The 19,270-nt window shown below is 39.9% G+C and overlaps 1 protein-coding gene across 1 annotated transcript in view; it reads left to right on the top strand.

Moving 5' to 3' along the window:
- The window catches only part of SAMD3 (sterile alpha motif domain containing 3), a gene marked incomplete at its 3' end in the record, with an annotated part of 46,025 nt that overhangs the window by 26,353 nt on the left and 402 nt on the right, over positions 1–19,270 (top strand). The window contains exons 7-9 of the mRNA XM_081251205.1: positions 4,627–4,827; positions 18,391–18,562; positions 19,076–19,158. Of these exons, the coding sequence (XP_081107331.1) occupies positions 4,627–4,827; positions 18,391–18,562; positions 19,076–19,158 (456 nt within the window). The remainder of the gene's footprint in view (positions 1–4,626; positions 4,828–18,390; positions 18,563–19,075; positions 19,159–19,270) is intronic.

Below are 19,270 nucleotides of genomic sequence, written 5' to 3'. Positions count from 1 at the left end.
ACATCTTGATTTATAATAATCTAGTTTGGATTAATATCCATTTCATTATAACAGCATATAAAAACTTTGCCCCTGTATAACTACACTTGTCTTCCTTTTATACACTGTATGCCCATCAACACAGAATTTATAACTCTTGCTTCATGTAACTGCTTTTAAAACAAGATGGGAGAAAGAAGGAGTTACAACCTGAAAATACATTGATACTGTCTTTTGTACTTACCTATGTAGTGACCTTTACCACTGCTCTGTTTTTTCATGTGGATTTGAGTTACAGTCAATGTTCTTCCATTTTAGCTTGAAAGACCATCTTTAGCATTTCTGGTAGGGCAGATCTGCTAGTGATCAATCCTCTCACTTTTTATTTATCTGGGAATGTCTTAAATCTCTCCTTCGTATTTGAAGGATGTATTGCTAGACATAGAATTCATTTAGGGGATTGATTTCTGGTTTGAGAATTGGGTGTTCCAGTGTTCAGTTATTATGGTTTTGGCTATAGCTACCAGAAAACCCTGTCTGAAATTGGCTAAAACTATAAGGAGAGCTATGATTTCCCATAATAAGAAACGCAGAGGTGGATGAGTGTGGATATGATTGCTGCTCACCAACTTAATCAGTTCATGTCCTCCAGACAATCAGCATGTTTGTACACCTCCACTCCCTTGAAGTGAGATGTGGCCATGAGACTGACTGATCAATGGAATGTGAGAAGAAATGTCAAGCTCATTGAAGATCCAGTATGCAGTGCCCCATCTTTCCCCTTTCTTCTGCAATGATGACTGATATTCTAGATGGTGGAGCCAGTTTCTTGGGTGAAGAGGATGAGGAGCTGGGCCCCGAGAGGGACATTCACATGAGTGATAAACATCTGTTGCTCTAACGTTTGGGGGTTGTTAGATAGAGCAGCAGCATCTTGCCTATCCTGAGTAATACCAGCGGCTCCAAGTACAGCACGTCAGGCTTTGGATCCACATCTCAGTGATTCTCCTGTTCCAGAGCAGCCTTCATCAAGTGATGGAGTATTATGGACTTTTCTCAGACTCTGAAACATGAAGAAAACACAATATTTTTCCCGATTCTGATGTAAAACATCTTATCAAACATATACTGGGAATGTTGCAGTCGTTTCTGTAGAGAGATTAATTTATGCTTTTTTTTAAACTTATGCTATATCTAGGACAGGAACACAGGGATTTAATAAGTGATTGTGGGGTGTCCTTGCATCCACAGTCCTCCAGACTTTTGTTAAATAAATAAATAGATAAATAAATAAACAAACAAACTGCCGGGTGTTAAATGACTAACACTATACTTATACAGTAGCCCTCCCCAACATCCACAGTTTCGCTTTCTGGGGTTTCAGTTACCCTCAGTCGACTGTGTTCTGAAAATATTAAATGGAAAGTTCTAGAAATAAACAATTTATAAGTTTTAAGTTGAGAGAGAGACCACATTCACATAACTTTTATTACAGTGTATTGTTATAATTGTTCTATTTTATTATTATTGTTGTTAATCTCTTACTGTGCCTAATTTATAAATTAAACTTTATCATAGGTACGTATTAAGGGAAAAACATAGTATATATAAGGTTCAGTACCATCTTTGGTTTCAGGCTTCCACTGGGGCTCTTGGAACGTATCCCCCGCAGATAAGTAGGGGGCTACTGTAATTCATTTCTCTCTTAAAACATTTCTTTTCCTACTTATTGGGTATATATGTACCCAGTGACCTTGAAAGTCATGAAACAGTTTTGCGTGTTAGCTTTCTTTGGCTTACAAATACAATGGAATTGAAAGTCATGCAAAAACTGCTTAGTCAATGCTAAGGACATACACTAGGTTTCTTTTAATTTCTTTTAGGGCATTTACTGTTTGTTTCTTACTGCACCTGACATAATGATTTATTGTATAAATACTAATCATTTTTATAGCCTTTTCCACAGATGTTTCTCTCATGGTGCAAAACTGAACAAGGAACAAAAGTTGAAGAAAAATATTGACAGTTAATTGCATTCTGGATATAATGCAATTACTGCCATCAGCAGGTGGCACATCTGCTAATACTGTGAAGTTTTACAAGTCAGCTGTGCACTTGGAAACACGGGGCAAAGTCAAAGCAGTTTCCCTGCGGATTGACTAAGACACGTGACTGAATGTTAAGGAAAGAGACTGTTCAAGTTACACAGGGAAACATCGTTTCCAAAGTCAATTTGATGACAATAGAAGTGGAAACAGGGATGACTGGATTTGGTATGAAGAAAACTCTAGCATCTAACACAGCACTGTTCAATAGAAATATAATACACACCACAGATATAATTTAAGATTTCCTAGTAGCCACATTAAAAAACGTAAAAAGAAGCAGGTGGAATTATAACATTAAGAGTATAGTTTACTTAACCCAATATTATCATTTCAACATGTAATCATTATGAAAAATTGTTAATGAGATGTTTTACATTCTTTTTTTGCATACTAAGTCTTTGAAATTCAGTGTTGCCAGCACACATCTTAATTTCGCCTAGCCACAGTTCAAGTGCTGCATAGCCATATGTGGCTAGTGGCTTTTAGACCGGATAACTCAGATAAATACCCCCTTAGAGGAATCAGAGGGTTAAATGACACTCTCTGGGGAACACCATAGTTAGCAGGGAGCATGTCCAGTTACTAATGTCAAACCCTTATTGCATTTCTGGGATAGATCCAAGTTAGTTGTTCCTTGTTCCTAATATTTGCAACTTTGTTCATGAATGAGATCGACCTGTAATTATCCTCTCTCATACAATTCTTTCAGGTTTGGGAATCAATGTCATAGACATAGAGGCGTCATAGTATGGGTTGGAATTCTTCATAGAATTTCTTTTTTTTTTTTTTTTGACTCCTTGAAAAAAATTGCATAAATTTGGTATGCCCTCTGTTTTGAAAGTTTAGTAGAATTTGTCTGTGAAAACTTCAGGTCTTGGAATTTTCTTTGTGGAAAGACTTTCGTCTTCTAATTAAATTTATATAAGGTTCTAGGAATTTCTTTTTAGTCTGTTTGTATGTTATATTTTTCTAGGAATTTGTTCACTTGGTCTATGTCTTGCTAATCATCCTATGTTCACAGATAGTGGATCTACCTGACGCTTTCCTAAAATGCTTGTAAAGTCTTGATATAGGAGCCTTTTAGGCTTTTTACTATTTTTTCATCTTTTACAGGTAACATCTGCTCACATTCTGGTCAGCTAGACAGTTTGTCAACTTGTTGATTCAAGTGTAGTTCAGCCAAGTGTCCGCTCAACTAACTTTTCTAGAAAGATTTTTTTCTTGTCTCCTCAAAGCCTGTTGATTACCTTAGATTTTTAAAAATAAATTTATTTATTCATTTTTGGCTGCGTTGGGTCTTGCTGCACGCGGGGTTTCTCTAGCTGTGGCGAGCTGGGGCTACTCTCCATTGAGGTGCGCGGGCTTCTCATTGCAGTGGCTTCTCTTGTTGCAGAGCACGGGCTCTAGGTGCACGGGCTTCAGTAGTTGCAGCTCATGGGCTCTAGAGCACAGGCTCAGTAGCTGTGGTGCACAGGCTTAGTAGCTCTGTGGCATGTGGGATCTTCCCGGACCAGGGCTCAAACCCATGTCCCCTACTTTGGCAGGTGGATTCTTAACCACTGCGCCACCAGGGGAGTCCCTACCTTAGATTTTTAATGAGAATATGTGAGGTACTTATAGCCACCCCACCCCATCCAATGTACCCAAATGCATAGCGAATATAATTGACAGCTTCATGATTCAGCATCACAAATTACCCACCATTATTATTTTGAATTTGGATTATATGGCATGGTACTGCAGCCCTAAAAAAGCATTTAAGAAGGAAAAATACAAACAATAACAAAAACTTAATTTAAACCCTTTTATCTCTTCTTAATATTTTGTCTTCTAAAATTCAAATGCATAGGAATAGATGACATTTCTATTCAGTGTGAACATTCTGGATAATCTAGGTTTCCACGTAAAAAGGTATGTAGGAAATGAAATAACTCTTAGATCTGTCAAGAGAACAGATTATGGGACTTCCCTGGTGGTGCAGTGGTTAAGAATCCACCTGCCAATGCAGGGGACACGGGTTCGAGCCCTGGTCTGGGAAGATCCCACATGCCGCGGAGCAACTAAGCCCGTGTGCCACAACTACTGAGCCTGCGAGCCACAACTACTGAAGCCCATGTGCCACAACTAATGAAGCCCGTGCACCTAGAAGCCATTGCTTCACAACAAGAGAAGCCACCACAATGAGAAGCCCGCCCACCGCAACAAAGAGTAGCCCCTGCTCTCAGCAACTAGAGAAAACCCGCGTGCAGCAGCAAAGACCCAATGCAGCCAAAAATTAAATAAATGAATAAATAAATACTTTTTTTAAAAAAAGAGAACAGATTATAATTCCAGAGTCAGTTATTAACTGTTTGATTTGTTCACAGCGTCAAAGACATTTGTTAACCACGTTCAAAGCCAAGCATAATGCTACATAGTAGTGCTCACTACATGAGTGAATCGTTGAGTGTGCCATAACAGCCCATAATTCAGGTTTTCATGAGCATTAAACTGCCACTTGAAACATGGAACATATTAATATTTTGAAAATATTTTGCAGGAGGAAGCTGTTTGTTTAGATTATGAGGTAGATGAACATATTAACTGGTTCCAGCAAGAATATGTGAAAACAGAAAAAGACTGGAGTGAAATTGATAAAAGGATGAGCCAGACTTTGGAAATAAGAAGAAAGTTGATCAGCAGCAGAACACCTCTCAAGGACATTCTTAAAATGTTTCCTTTCCTGAAGTGCCCCTATCAGGTATTTTTATTTGCTTATAATAGTCTGATTATAATGTCCAAATTGATTTTTGTCTCTTTCCTCTTGGAGTGGTAAAAAGACCATGCAACAAGATGGTGGTTATGAATCTCAGGAGAATGTGCGAGGCCCAAGGGGTACAACTAGGACCATTTGGTAAAAATTTCTGGAATCATATTGTGATAACACACACTGGCTGCCTTCAGCTTGGAAGAGTTCTCCATCACTGGACATATTGTGGAGGAAGGGGCACCACTACTTTGGGGTATTTTGACAGTGGGAAACATTTTCCCTTTGCGTGCATTTAGACAATCAAGATAGTTTATGAGATAACTGTTAGCATGCAACATTACTCAAAATCTATTTCCTTTATGATCCCAAATCATTTCATAAAGTGGTCTTAAAATATACGAAGTTTATGTGTAAATCAGACACCCTGCCATTTAGTTTATTTAAGGTGGCCATTAAAGGGTCCTATTACAATTTTAGTGGAATTTTGGCTGTAGTATATAATGAAAGACTCTTCAATGTTTTTATCTGAGAATACATTTCATGGAGGAATTCTGTAGGTGCAATCAACCAAACTGGAAATGAAAAGTTTTACATGCTTTTCTTCTTCCAAAAGAAACTGAAATAAGAATTTGCCTACATGTTTTATTTTAATAATAATGTCTATACCAAACATCTGAGTGTTTGCTACATAGCAGCTATGTTCTCAGTGCTTTACATGGATTATTTTATTTAATTTTTTCTCAGCAACCCTACCTTATTTATTGCTTGCTTTCTCCTTAATCTTTGGGTTGCTAGGAACAGTAATATATGGTATAGCCTCTAGCTGTTAGAAGAGTATGCCAGATTGACACATGTACAAAATATACTTTTAAAGTAAAAAACTGTTAAACTGATAGCCTATAAACTCTTTAAATGTAAGGAGGATGTTCTGAACATTGTAGTAGTTCCCAAAGTACCTAGCAGAGTACTGTGCGTAAAATACAAATGAAGTATTGATTTTTTTGAATGCTGGATGAGTTAGTAGATGGTTGATGGCTTAGTCCAATCTAGCTACTATAAACAAAAATACCATCGACTGAGTAGCTTATAAACAATTGAAATGTATTTCTCCCAGCTCTGGAGTCGGGGAAGTTCAAGATCAAGGTACCTTCAGATTTAGTGTCTGGTGAGAGTCCACTTTCTGGTTCATGGATGTTGCTCCTTAGCTGTAACTTCATATGACTGAAGGGCAAGATAGCTCTCTGGGGGCTTTTGTATAAGGGCACTAACCCCATTTATGAGGCCTCTGCCCTCATGACCTCAGCACCTCCCAAAGACCTCATCTCCTAATACCATCACACTGCACTAACCCCATTCATGAGGCCTCTGCCCTCATGACCTAAGCACCTCCCAAAGACCTCATCTCCTAATACCATCACACTGCTAGGTTTCAACATATGAATTTGGTGGGGGACACAAACATTTGGTGGGGGACACAAACCAAGGGGACTCTTGGTCCCCTTCATGTATTTCCCGCATTCCCCACTTACAACAGTGGCTGGTAAGGCTGCTCTGGTCACTGATGTTGCAACCTTTGGGGTTTTCACTGGACTGCAGCCTACAAAGTTTTAGTGATTAAAACAGATGAGCTATGGTTCAGTGGCCTTTCAAAGAACTATAGTTGATAGTACATCTGGGGTTCATTATAGCTCTAATGAAGAGTAGAGACATTTCAGACCTAAGGCTGTATCTCTCCTGCTTTGTTTAAGTCTCCCATTGTGGCATCTGTAAGCCTTTTCTTCCTATTCCCTCAGGTATTTCACCCTTTATATTCAAAATGTGGATTGGGGTATGGTTTTGGTAATGGCTGTACTTACTGAATAAAGTTGCCCTATTTATTGTTGTAAACAAAAGGTTTAAACATTTAGCCTTCTTCAGGAAGTACGTCCCTAACTCAGCCTTGGGTAGCTAGCTGGGATTAACAATTCATAAAATCCTTGTGGCGCTTCTGAAAATAAAAGCAGGTTTGACCTTGCTTACAAATACCCGGTTAACAAACAATCCCTGTAGTAGGACAGCTGCCTCTGCTTCAGACCTCCCCCATCACCTGTTTGTTTCTACTACCAATGTGGAAACGCTTGGCACTTAGGGAGCTTGTGGACGCAGGTTGGTTGAAGAGAAGCAGACAGTGTGGGAAGCTGGTCCCAGGACCCTCAATTACCACCTGTACTCATCAACGTCCTCCTCTCAAAAAACTTTCTCTCAACAGAAAATTTAAAAATTTAAACTTCTAAAATGTTCTTCATGAGAGTAGAATATTATCAACTAGGAATTTGTTACTGGGACCTAGTGGATGTGGCACAAGACAAGTAAGAAAAGTTGAGGGAGATCAGGGCTAAAGATGGCGGAAGAGTAAGACTCGGAGATCACCTTCCTCCCCACGGATACACCAGAAATACAGCTACACGTGGAACAACTCCTACAGAACACCTACTGAATGCTGGCAGAAGACCCCAGACCTCCCAAAAGGCAAGAAACTCCCCACATACCTGGGTAGGGCAAAGCGGAGAGATTCCCGCACAGAGGATCGGTGCCGAGCGGCACTCACCAGCCCGAGAGGCTTGTCTGCTCGCCCGCCAGGGCAGGCGGCGCTGGAAGCTGAGGCTCGGGCTTCGGTCAGAGCGCAGGGAGAGGACTGGGGCTGGCGGCGAGAACTCAGCCTGAAGGGGGCTAATGTGCCACAGCTAGCCGGCAGGGAGTCCGGGAAAACTCTGGAGCTGCCGAAGAGGCAAGAGACTTTTTCTTCCCTCTTGGTTTCCTGGTGCGCGAGGAGAGGGGATTAAGAGCGCTGCTTAAAGGGGCTCCACAGACGGGCGCGAGTCACGACTGAAAGCGCGGAGCCCAGTGACGGGCGTGAGACGCTGGGGCTGCTGCTGCCGCCACCAAGAAGCCTGTGTGCGAGCGCAGGACACTGTCCACGCCGCCCTTCCGGGAGCCTGTGCAGCCCGCCACTGCCGGGGTCCCGGGATCCAGAGACGGCTTCCCTGGGAGAACGCACGGCGTGCCTCGGGCTGGTGCAACGTCACGCCGACCTCTGCCGCTGCAGGCTCGCCCCGCACTCTGTGCCCCTCCCTCCCGCCCGGCCTGAGTGAGCCAGAGTCCCCGAAAAGGCTGCTCCTTTAACTCTGTCCTGTCTGAGCGAAGAACAGACGCCCTCCGGCGACCTACAAGCAGAGGCGGGGCCAAATCCAAAGCTGAGACCCAGGAGCTGTGAGAACAAAGAAAAGAAAGGGAAACCTCTCCCAGCAGCCTCAGAAGCAGCGGATTAAAGCTCCACAATCAACTTGATGTACCCTGCATCTGTGGAATACATGAAAAGACAACAAATCATCGCAAATTGAGGAGCCAGGAGTCAGTGCTGTGCCTCTGAGGTGGGAGAGCCAACTTCAGGACACTGGTCCACAAGAGACCTCCCAGCTCCACATAATATCAAACGGCGAAAATCTTCCAGAGATCTCCATCTCAACACCAGCACCCAGCTTCACTCAACGACCAGCAAGCTACAGTGCTGGACACCCTATGCCAAACAGCTAGCAAGACAGGAACACAACGCCACCCATTAGCAGAGAGGTGGCCTAAAATCATAAAAAGTCCACAGACACCCCAAAACACACCACCAGACGTGGACCTGCCCACCAGAAAGACAAGATCCAGCCTCATTCACCAGAACACAGGCACTAGTCCCCTCCACCAGGAAGCCTACACAACCCACTAAACCAACCTTAGCCACTGGGGACAGACACCAAAGACAACGGGAACTACGAACCTGCAGCCTACAAAAAGGAGACACCAAACACAGTAACATAAGCAAAATGAGAAGACAGAAAAACACACAGCAGGAGAAGGAACAAGATAAAAACCCACCAGACCTAACAAATGAAGAGGTAATAGGCAGTCTACCTGAAAAAGAATTCAGAATGATGATGGTAAAGATGATCCAAGATTCTATTTCCCAGATCCAAAATCTTGGAAATAGAACAGACAAAATGCAAGAAACAGTTAACAAGGACCTAGAAGAACTAAAGATGAATCAAGCATCGATTAAAAACACAATAAATGAAATAAAAAATACTCTAGATGGGATCAATAGCAGAATAACTGAGGCAGAAGAACGGATAAGTGAGGTGGAAGATAAAATAGTGGAAATAACTGCTGCAGAGCAAAATAAAGAAAAAAGAATGAAAAGAACAGAGGACAGTCTCAGAGACCTCTGGGACAACATTAAACGCACCAACATTCGAATTATAGGGGTTCCCGAAGAAGAAGAGAAAAAGAAAGGGACTGAGAAAATATTTGAAGAGATTATAGTTGAAAACTTCCCTAATATGGGAAAGGAAATAGTTAATCAAGTCCAGGAGGCACAGAGAGTCCCATACAGAATAAATCCAAGGAGAAATACGCCAAGACACATATTAATCAAACTGTCAAAAATTAAACACAAAGAAATCATATTAAAAGCAGCAAGGGAGGGCCTCCCTGGTGGCGCAGTGGTTGAGAGTCCGCCTGCCGATGCAGGGGATACGGGTTCGTGCCCCGGTCCGGGAGGATCCCATATGCCGCGGAGCAGCTGGGCCCGTGAGCCATGGCCGCTGAGCCTGCGCATCCGGAGCCTGTGCTCCGCAACGGGAGAGGCCCGTACAGTGAGAGGCCCACGTACCGCAAAAAAAAAAAAAAAAAAAAAAAAAAAAAGCAGCAAGGGAAAAACAACAAATAACACACAAGGGAATCCCCGTCAGGATAACAGCTGATGTCTCAGCAGAAACTCTACAAGCCAGAAGGGAGTGGCAGGACATAATTAAAGTGATGAAAGAGAAAAACCTGCAACCAAGATTACTCTACCCAGCAAGGATCTCATTCAGATTTGATGAAGAAATTAAAACCTTTACAGACAAGCAAAAGCTGAGAGAGTTCACCACCACCAAACCAGCTTTACAACAAATGCTAAAGGAACTTCTCTAGGCAAGAAACACAACAGAAGGAAAAGACCTACAATAACGAACCCAAAACAATTAAGAAAATGGGAATAGGAACATACATATCGATAATTACCTTAAATGTAAATGGACTAAATGCTCCCACCAAAAGACACAGATTGGCTGAATGGATACAAAAACAAGACCCATATATATGCTGTCTACAAGAGACCCACTTCAGACCTAGAGACACATACAGACTGAAAGTAAGGGGATGGAAAAAGATATTCCATGCAAATGGAAACCAAAAGAAAGCTGGAGTAGCAATTCTCATATCAGACAAAATAGACTTTAAAATAAAGACTACTAGAAGAGACAAAGAAGGACACTACATAATGATCAAGGGATCGATCCAAGAAGAAGATATAACAATTGTAAATATTTATGCACCCAACATAGGAGCACCTCAATACATAAGACAAATACTAACAGCCATAAAAGGAGAAATCGACAGTAACACAATCATAGTAGGGGACTTTAACACCCCACTTTCACCAATGGACAGATCATCCAAAATGAAAATAAATAAGGAAACACAAGCTTTAAATGATACATTAAACAAGATGGACTTAATTGATATTTATAGGACATTCCATCCAAAAACAACAGAATACACATTTTTCTCAAGTGCTCATGGAACATTCTCCAGGATAGATCATATCTTGGGTCACAAATCAAGCCTTGGTAAATTTAAGAAAATTGAAATTGTATCAAGTATCTTTTCTGACCAAAATGCTATGAGACTAGATATCAATTACAGGAAAAGAGCTGTAAAAAATAGAAACACATGGAGGCGAAACAATACACTACTTAATAACGAAGTGATCACTGAAGAAATCAAAGAGGAAATTAAAAAATACCTAGAAACAAATGACAATGGAGACACGACGACCCAAAACCTATGGGATGCAGCAAAAGCAGTTCTAAGAGGGAAGTTTATAGCAATACAATCCCACCTTAAGAAACAGGAAACATCTCGAATAAACAACCTAAACTTGCACCTAAAGCAATTAGAGAAAGAAGAACAAAAACACCCCAAAGTTAGCAGAAGGAAAGAAATCATAAAAATCAGATCAGAAATAAATGAAAAAGAAATGAAGGAAACGATAGCAAAGATCAATAAAACTAAAAGCTGGTTCTTTGAGAAGATAAACAAAATTGATAAACCATTAGCCAGACTCATCAAGAAAAAAAGGGAGAAGACTCAAATCAATAGAATTAGAAATGAAAAAGGAGAAGTAACAACTGACACTGCAGAAATACAAAAGATCATGAGAGATTACTACAAGCAACTCTATGCCAATAAAATGGACAACCTGGAAGAAATGGACAAATTCTTAGAAATGCACAACCTGCCAAGACTGAATCAGGAAGAAATAGAAAATATGAACAGACGAATCACAAGCACTGAAATTGAAACTGTGATAAAAAATCTTCCAACAAACAAAAGCCCAGGACCAGATGGCTTCACAGGTGAATTCTATCAAGCATTTAGAGAAGAGCTAACACCTATCCTTCTCAAACTCTTCCAAAATATAGCAGAAGGGGGAACACTCGCAAACTCATTCTACGAGACCACCATCACCTTGATACCAAAACCAGACAAGGATGTCACAAAGAAAGAAAACTACAGGCCAATATCACTGATGAACATAGATGCAAAAATCCTCAACAAAATACTAGCAAACAGAATCCAACAGCACATTAAAAGGATCATACACCATGATCAAGTGGGGTTTATTCCAGGAATGCAAGGATTCTTCAATATACGCAAATCAATCAACGTGATACACCATATTAACAAATTGAAGGAGAAAAACCATATGATCATCTCAATAGATGCAGAGAAAGCTTTCGACAAAATTCAACACCCATTTATGATAAAAACCCTGCAGAAAGTAGGCATAGAGGGAACTTTCCTCAACATAATAAAGGCCATATATGACAAACCCACAGCCAGCATCGTCTTCAATGGTGGAAAACTGAAACCATTTCCACTAAGATCAGGAACAAGACAAGGCTGCCCACTCTCACCACTCTTATTCAACATAGTTTTGGAAGTTTTAGCCACAGCAATCAGAGAAGAAAAGGAAATAAAAGGAATCCAAATCGGAAAAGAAGAAGTAAAGCTGTCACTGTTTGCAGATGACATGATACTATACATAGAGAATCCTAAAGATGCTACCAGAAAACTACTAGAGCTAATCAATGAATTGGGTAAAGTTGCCGGATACAAAATTAATGCACAGAAATCTCTGGCATTCCTATATACCAATGATGAAAAATCTGAAAGTGAAATCAAGGAAACACTCCCATTTACCATTGCAACAAAAAGAATAAAATATCTAGGAATAAACCTACCTAAGGAGACAAAAGACCTGTATGCAGAAAATTATAAGACACTGATGAAAGAAATTAAAGATGATACAAATAGATGGAGAGATGTACCATGTTCTTGGATTGGAAGAATCAACATTGTGAAAATGACTCTACTACCCAAAGCAATCTACAGATTCAATGCAATCCCTATCAAACTACCACTGGCATTTTTCACAGAACTAGAACAAAAAATTTCACAATTTGTATGGAAACACAAAAGACCCCGAATAGCCAAAGCAATCTTGAGAACGAAAAATGGAGCTGGAGGAATCAGGCTCCCTGACTTCAGACTATACTACAAAGCTACAGTAATCAAGACAGTATGGTACTGGCACAAAAACAGAAAGATAGATCAATGGAACAGGATAGAAAGCCCAGAGATAAACCCACGGACATATGGTCACCTTATCTTTGATAAAGGAGGCAGGAAGGTACAGTGGAGAAAGGACAGTCTCTTCAATAAGTGGTGCTGGGAAAACTGGATAGGGACATGTAAAAGTATGAGATTAGATCACTCCCTAACACCATACACAAAAATAAGCTCAAAGTGGATTAAAGACCTAAATGTAAGGCCAGAAACTATCAAACTCTTAGAGGAAAACATAGGCAGAACACACTATGACATAAATCACAGCAAGATCCTTTTTGACCCACCTCCTAGAGAAATGGAAATAAAGACAAAAATAAACACATGGGACCTAATGAAACTGAAAAGCTTTTGCACAGCAAAGGAAACCATAAACAAGACCAAAAGACATCCCTCAGAATGGGAGAAAATATTTGCAAATGAAGCAACTGACAAAGGATTAATCTCCAAAATTTATAAGCAGCTCAGGCAGCTCAATAACAAAAAAACAAACAACCCAATCCAAAAATGGGCAGAAGACCTAAATAGACATTTCTCCACAGAAGATATACAGACTGCCAACAAACACATGAAAGGATGCTCAACATCTTTACTCATTAGAGAAATGCAAATCAAAACTACAATGAGTTATCATCTCACACCAGTCAGAATGGCCATCATCAAAAAATCTAGAAACAATAAATGCTGGAGAGGGTGTGGAAAAAAGGGAACACTCTTGCACTGCTGGTGGGAATGTGAATTGGTACAGCCACTATGGAGAACCGTATGGAGGTTCCTTAAAAAACTACAAATAGAACTACCATATGACCCAGCAATCCCACTACTGGGCATATACCCTGAGAAAACCATAATTCAAAAAGAGACATGTACCAAAATGTTCATAGCAGCCCTATTTACAATAGCCCGGAGATGGAAACAACCTAAGTGTCCATCATCGGATGAATGTGTAAATAAGATGTGGCACATATATACAATGGAATATTACTCAGCCATAAAAAGAAATGAAATTGAGCTATTTGTAATGAGGTGGATAGACCTAGAGTCTGTCATACAGAGTGAAGTAAGTCAGAAAGAGAAAGACAAATACTGTATGTTGACACATATATATGGAATTTAAGAAAAAAAAATGTCATGAAGAACATAGGGGTAAGACAGGAATAAAGACACAGACCTACTAGAGAATGGACTTGAGGATATGGGGAGGGGGAAGGGTAAGCTGTGACAAAGTGAAAGAGCGGCATGGACATATATACACTACCAAACGTAAGGTAGATAGCTAGTGGGAAGCAGCCGCATAGCACAGGGAGATCAGCTCGGTGCTTTGTGACCGCCTGGAGGGGTGGGATAGGGAGGGTGGGAGGGAGACGCAAAAGGGAGGGGATATGGGAACCTATGTATATGTATAACTGATTTAATTTGTTATAAAGCAAAAAATAAAAAAATAAAAAAAATAAAAATAAAAAAATAAAAATAAAAATAAAATAAAAATAAAAACATGATAAAAAAAAAAAAAAAGAAAAGTTGAGGAGGGGAAAATACCAAACACAAATTTAAATAATTCCTCAAATTTCCAGTAAATCCTTTGAAAGGCTATAGTTTTCACCTTACTGAGAAACTATTTCAACAATCATTGTTTAAAACTTGAGTGAAGTGTCTAAGAATCACCAGCTAATATAAAGTTTCAAGGGAAAACAAAAGAATCTGAGTTTTGTTTTTGGCCATGATGGAGAAACTGGTCCTGGACCTACCTTCCCATCATTAACATGGATAAAACTGGGAAAAATATCCCAGTTTCATGGGATATTTGAGGCAACTGCTTCCAGGCATTGGAGAGTAGTCATCGCAGGACTCTGCTCTTTTTTTTGTTTGTTTTATGAAATTGATTATTTTAAATAAATTAATTGAATTATAGTTGACTTACAACATTATGTTAGTTTCAGGTGTACAACATAGTGTTTCGATATTTTTATAGATTATGCATTATAGAAAGTTATTACAATTATATTGACTATATTTCCTGTGTTGTACCTTACATCCCTGTGACTTATTTATTTCATAACTAGTAATTTTTTACCTCTTGGTCCCCTTCATGTATTTCACCCATTCCCCATGCCCTTCCCTCTGGCAACCACTAGTTTGTTCTCTGTAGGACTCTGATCTTGATTAAAGGGGAACATACAGGATGGGCCTCAGTTTTCTTCCTTGGGGTTACTTTCTAGATCATGGCACAAAAAGGGGAAAGCCAAGCAGAATGGTGGTCTCACAGAGTTGAACAGTTAGAGGTGGGAGTTTGGGAATGATGAAGTAGCTGGTATTTGTGAGAGAAGGTACTAGAGGAAAGATGGAGGGCAGAAGTCCATGGAGGGATCCCCCAGAGGTCTTTGGCTGAGAGCTGGACCGCACAGGACAAGATCCCACAAAGCTGCGAAGAGAGGCTGCCACAGGATGGCAACCTGAAAGCAGAGGAGACACGGTGTTGAAAAATAAGAATTGTGGCCCAGTCAGAGAGGGAAGACCTTGCTGAGCATCTTGGGCATCCATCTGAGACTCCAGAAAGTCCACACTTTATGTCCTAGATTTGAGTTGGGGCCATTGCCTAGAACTAAGGACAAAAACCAAAATAAACCGAAATAAACTCATTCAAACAAACAATAAGATTAAGTCTGACAGAACCAGAAGGATCAACCAGAAATTTAATTGCCTGCCAGAACAAAATTTAACACCCTCAGTTTAATCCAGACTTCCTACTAGTGGTCACTAGGGGTAATAGTGAGTGGTGCCACTCCATTTTCCATCCCTGGATTCCTGGACTTGTGAATTCCGGCTATGAGAGAAACAGCACCATATATGGGGCTCTGACTCAGCGCATATACAGCTCCTGGAGAACCTTACCCCAGCCCTATAAGGAACTGCTACCTAACTGGCTGTAACGAAGTCTTCAAAAGGCCATTTCACCGTTCTATCAAGCCAGCTGCTTCAGGATGGTGGGAACACGGTAAAACCAGTGAATTCCATGCAGCATCACCGTGGGGCATCTTAGCAGAGAATGGAATATATATTTTAAAAGAACCAAATTGAAATTCAGAACTGAAAAGAACATTTATCTGAAATGAAAACATCATTGGATAGGGAAATGCTTATTGGGAAATGCAAACTAAGAGTCTGTGAACTTGAAGAAAAAAGTGATCCAATATGAATAGAAAAGGAAAAAAGATTAAGGTGAATAACCACTGGGACAAAACCTGGGGTTGTAGAGAGAGGGGCTCTTTTGTGACTGACCATTCATGACTGGGGGTTTGGCTACATGAGGGTTGGGGAAGATTTGAGCAAATAAGTAAATATTGGGTTGGCCATTCTGTGGCTGACCATTCGTAGCTGGGGGTTTGGCTACATGACATTTGGGGAAGATTTGGGCAAATAAGTAAATATCAATACATCCAGGATAATGGGAGCCAGGTTTTCGCTATTAAGAGAGGATGTATGGGAAGCAGGGAGGTTGGAATAAGGCCTGTGTTGTTGGGTTGGAATTGAAGGTATCAGTGTGAACTCATGGTTTTCAATACTTATATATAGATATTTAAACAGATAGATGTGTGTCTGTATGTGTGCATGTATATACAAATATGTATTTCCTAGCTTTGTTCTGTAAGAAACCCTAGAACACCAGTGAAGCAATGAGCACATCAAGGGCTGAAATCTTAGTTTTTAAATATCATTCTCCATTAAAAGGAACCCGGGGCTTTTGCAGAAATAGCTGACTCCAAGGCTGAGGCAGAAAAAATACGAGATGAGCCTGAAGTATTGTGTAGTGCCAGAAACTAAGGAAGTGCTCACAGACCGAGAGGCTATGTCAAGAGGATTCAGGGGTCAACTCCTACTGGACGAATCTGGACAATCTGAGCATTAATATAAATAATAAAAGGATTAGAGGGCTTCCCTGGTGGCGCAGTGGTTGAGAGTCCGCCTGCTGGGTTCGTGCCCCGGTCCGGGAAGATCCCACATGCTGCGGAGCGGCTGGGCCTGTGAGCCATGGCCGCTGAGCCTGCGCGTCCAGAGCCTGTGCTCCACAATGGGAGAGGCCACAACAGTGAGAGGCCTGCGTACCACAAAAAAACCAAAAAGGATTAGAGTTATGATCATTTGAGTAAAAAGGAATTTATTATTCTGTAGTGATACAAATAGATGAATAAATTAATGTAGGAGAAGAGAAAGCTACACCATAGAGTAGAAAGCCAATAAATTTAGAAAGAATTATGGAATTAGAAGGTCACCATTTGGCAACTATCATATTCAATAGTAATACTTGATTCAGGCAAGAATCATTGGTGGATGTGAAATCTTATGGCTGAAAGACCAGAAAAACAATATATTTACATCAACTCAAGGGAAACCCCCCTTAAAACACTTACAACTATATGTTAATTAATAACGTATATATTAATTAACCTGTCAGATTCCATCTTCACTGAGTGATAAGTTAGTATCTTCAATAATGGTGCCAGTTACCACCTCTGATGGAGAAGTGCCTGCATTCTTGCCATAATTCATAAATCATGAAGAAACATCATTCAAACCTAGAATGAAGGGTGTTCTGCTAAGTAATTGGCCTCTACTTTTCAAAAATGTCAGGGAATTTAAGAAAACCAAGATGCTGCTTCAGATTGAAGGAGACTAAAGAAACATGGTATCTAAATCTCACGTGTTCCTGGATTAGGTTCTGGATTTATAAAGAGCATGACTGCAACAACTGGCAAGTTTGAATGGATAAGATTTTCCTGATTTTGATGGTTATGCTGTAGTTATATAGGCGAGCATCCTTGTACTTCTAGCTAAGTACAAGGAATAATAATACACAATGAAGAATTAAGGGGTAAGAGGGCATCATATCTACAGCTTACTTTCAAATGGATCAGAAATGTTAGCCTTGGGGGAAGTTGCAAGCTCTGTTTACTCTTTCTGCAACTTTAAGTTCGACTTGAAATTAATTTTTTTAAAAAAAGGTTAAAAAATTCCTAAGCTGTGCACCCAAGAAAGTGGACAATATTTACCTTCCTCATGCTTCACTTCACATCTCCCTGCTGAGAGAGGTTCTTTGTAGGGTATTAATCTAAATTAGTCATCCACTGTGTTGCCTGATAGCAGAGCTGCTATGTCTTTATGAGAATGTGAATTCCAATTTTCCAATAACTTAACTTTTGGACCTAATCTTGGGGCAATTTATGATCCACCAAAATACTCAAGAAATGATGAGACCCAGTGGGTAGTATATAACTGTTCCTTATAGTGTTTTAAGGAAAGTGATAATTACATAATTTCTACTAGTGTGGGTGATGAACAGTCTTATAATGCCACTGTCAGAAAAGTTGGGAGGGGGACAGTGGTGGTGGACTTCTCCAAAGGGAAGAACTTAGGCGGTGGCAAGAAAAGGTGGTTTTGAGTAAAGGGGTTTCCACACAGGTAAACTGTTTTTGCTTTCACCTTGTAGTCAAAGCTCCTAGACTCATTTTGGTTTTCACCCTTTATTTCTGTCTGATCTTACAGAGTTTCTAAAGCTCTTTTCCCCTTAGGATACCATGGTCAGGGATTTTTCAAGGTTTGCTTCGTGAAATCTGACAGTTCACTTCAGGCTTTCATTCTTTTCTCCTCCTCCGTCCTAAGTGTTTATACTTCTCCACTAAAGCTAATCAAATATCTAGTATATAAACTAACATTCAGAGCTTAATGTAATTCTAAAGAATAATTTACTTCCTTATATTCTATACATTAGCTTTTCTTGTGATCTTTTTCTTTTTTCAGCTGTTCAGAGAATTCCAACTTCTTACAAGAACAGATATTTATAAGAAAACAAGGCACATTTTGGAATCCTATTCAGAAAATATACTGGCTTCTTTTTCTTTGGTGGACAATCCAATCAATATTGCATTGCAAGAAAAAATGAAACAGCATACAGATGAAGACATGTTGAAACGTTAGTAAACCTAAGGGATAGGGTGATCTGGTCTCAGTTATCTGTGTAATTCAGGATAATTAGGAAAGCTATGCTTTGTAGAATTCAGTGAAACAACATGTGGGAAAGAAAAAAGAATTTCTCAACTAGGAGGAGTTGAGGTGTAGATTTTAAAAGTACACTTGATATTGTAAAATTATATTTAGGAAACTAGTAACCTGTTAATTTCATACACAAGGTAATTTACAAGCCACAAGGTAAAGTACAATGAAATCACCCTGGCTGAGGGACAGAGAGTACAGAACTCTTATCTTCTCCTGGCAGTGATCTGGAGGGCAGAACAGGGGATCCTGAATGTTTATTAGAAGGGGATGTTGGTTTAAAAAATGGTAGGGAAACACTGATCTAAGAAGGCTAGTTTGTTCTCTGTAGAAGGTAACAAAAAAAAATTCACATGTTCTGATACTGGCTTTACTTACAACAATTGGTAAGAGCTTATTTTTACTTGGACTGTGAGCCTGTTTGCTTTGACAGATATGAAGATGACAGCCACCTGTTTACTCCTACCAGATGTTTTTGGGGAGGATCCCAGCCTTTTTGTCATTGTGAATGAGAAGGTATGCAGTATTTCAATGATCACTGGTTTGAGATTTCATATCTTTATATGATTATTTATTTGAAGCAGGATGGTGGCCTATTTTGAAGTTATGTTTTGTCATATTTACAAAT

Source organism: Mesoplodon bidens, assembly GCF_964165515.1.
Source record: "Mesoplodon bidens genome assembly, chromosome: 12".
NCBI lineage: Eukaryota > Metazoa > Chordata > Mammalia > Artiodactyla > Ziphiidae > Mesoplodon > Mesoplodon bidens.
The sequence above is the reverse complement of the archived record's forward strand: the minus strand, read 5'-3'. Positions and strand labels throughout refer to the sequence as shown.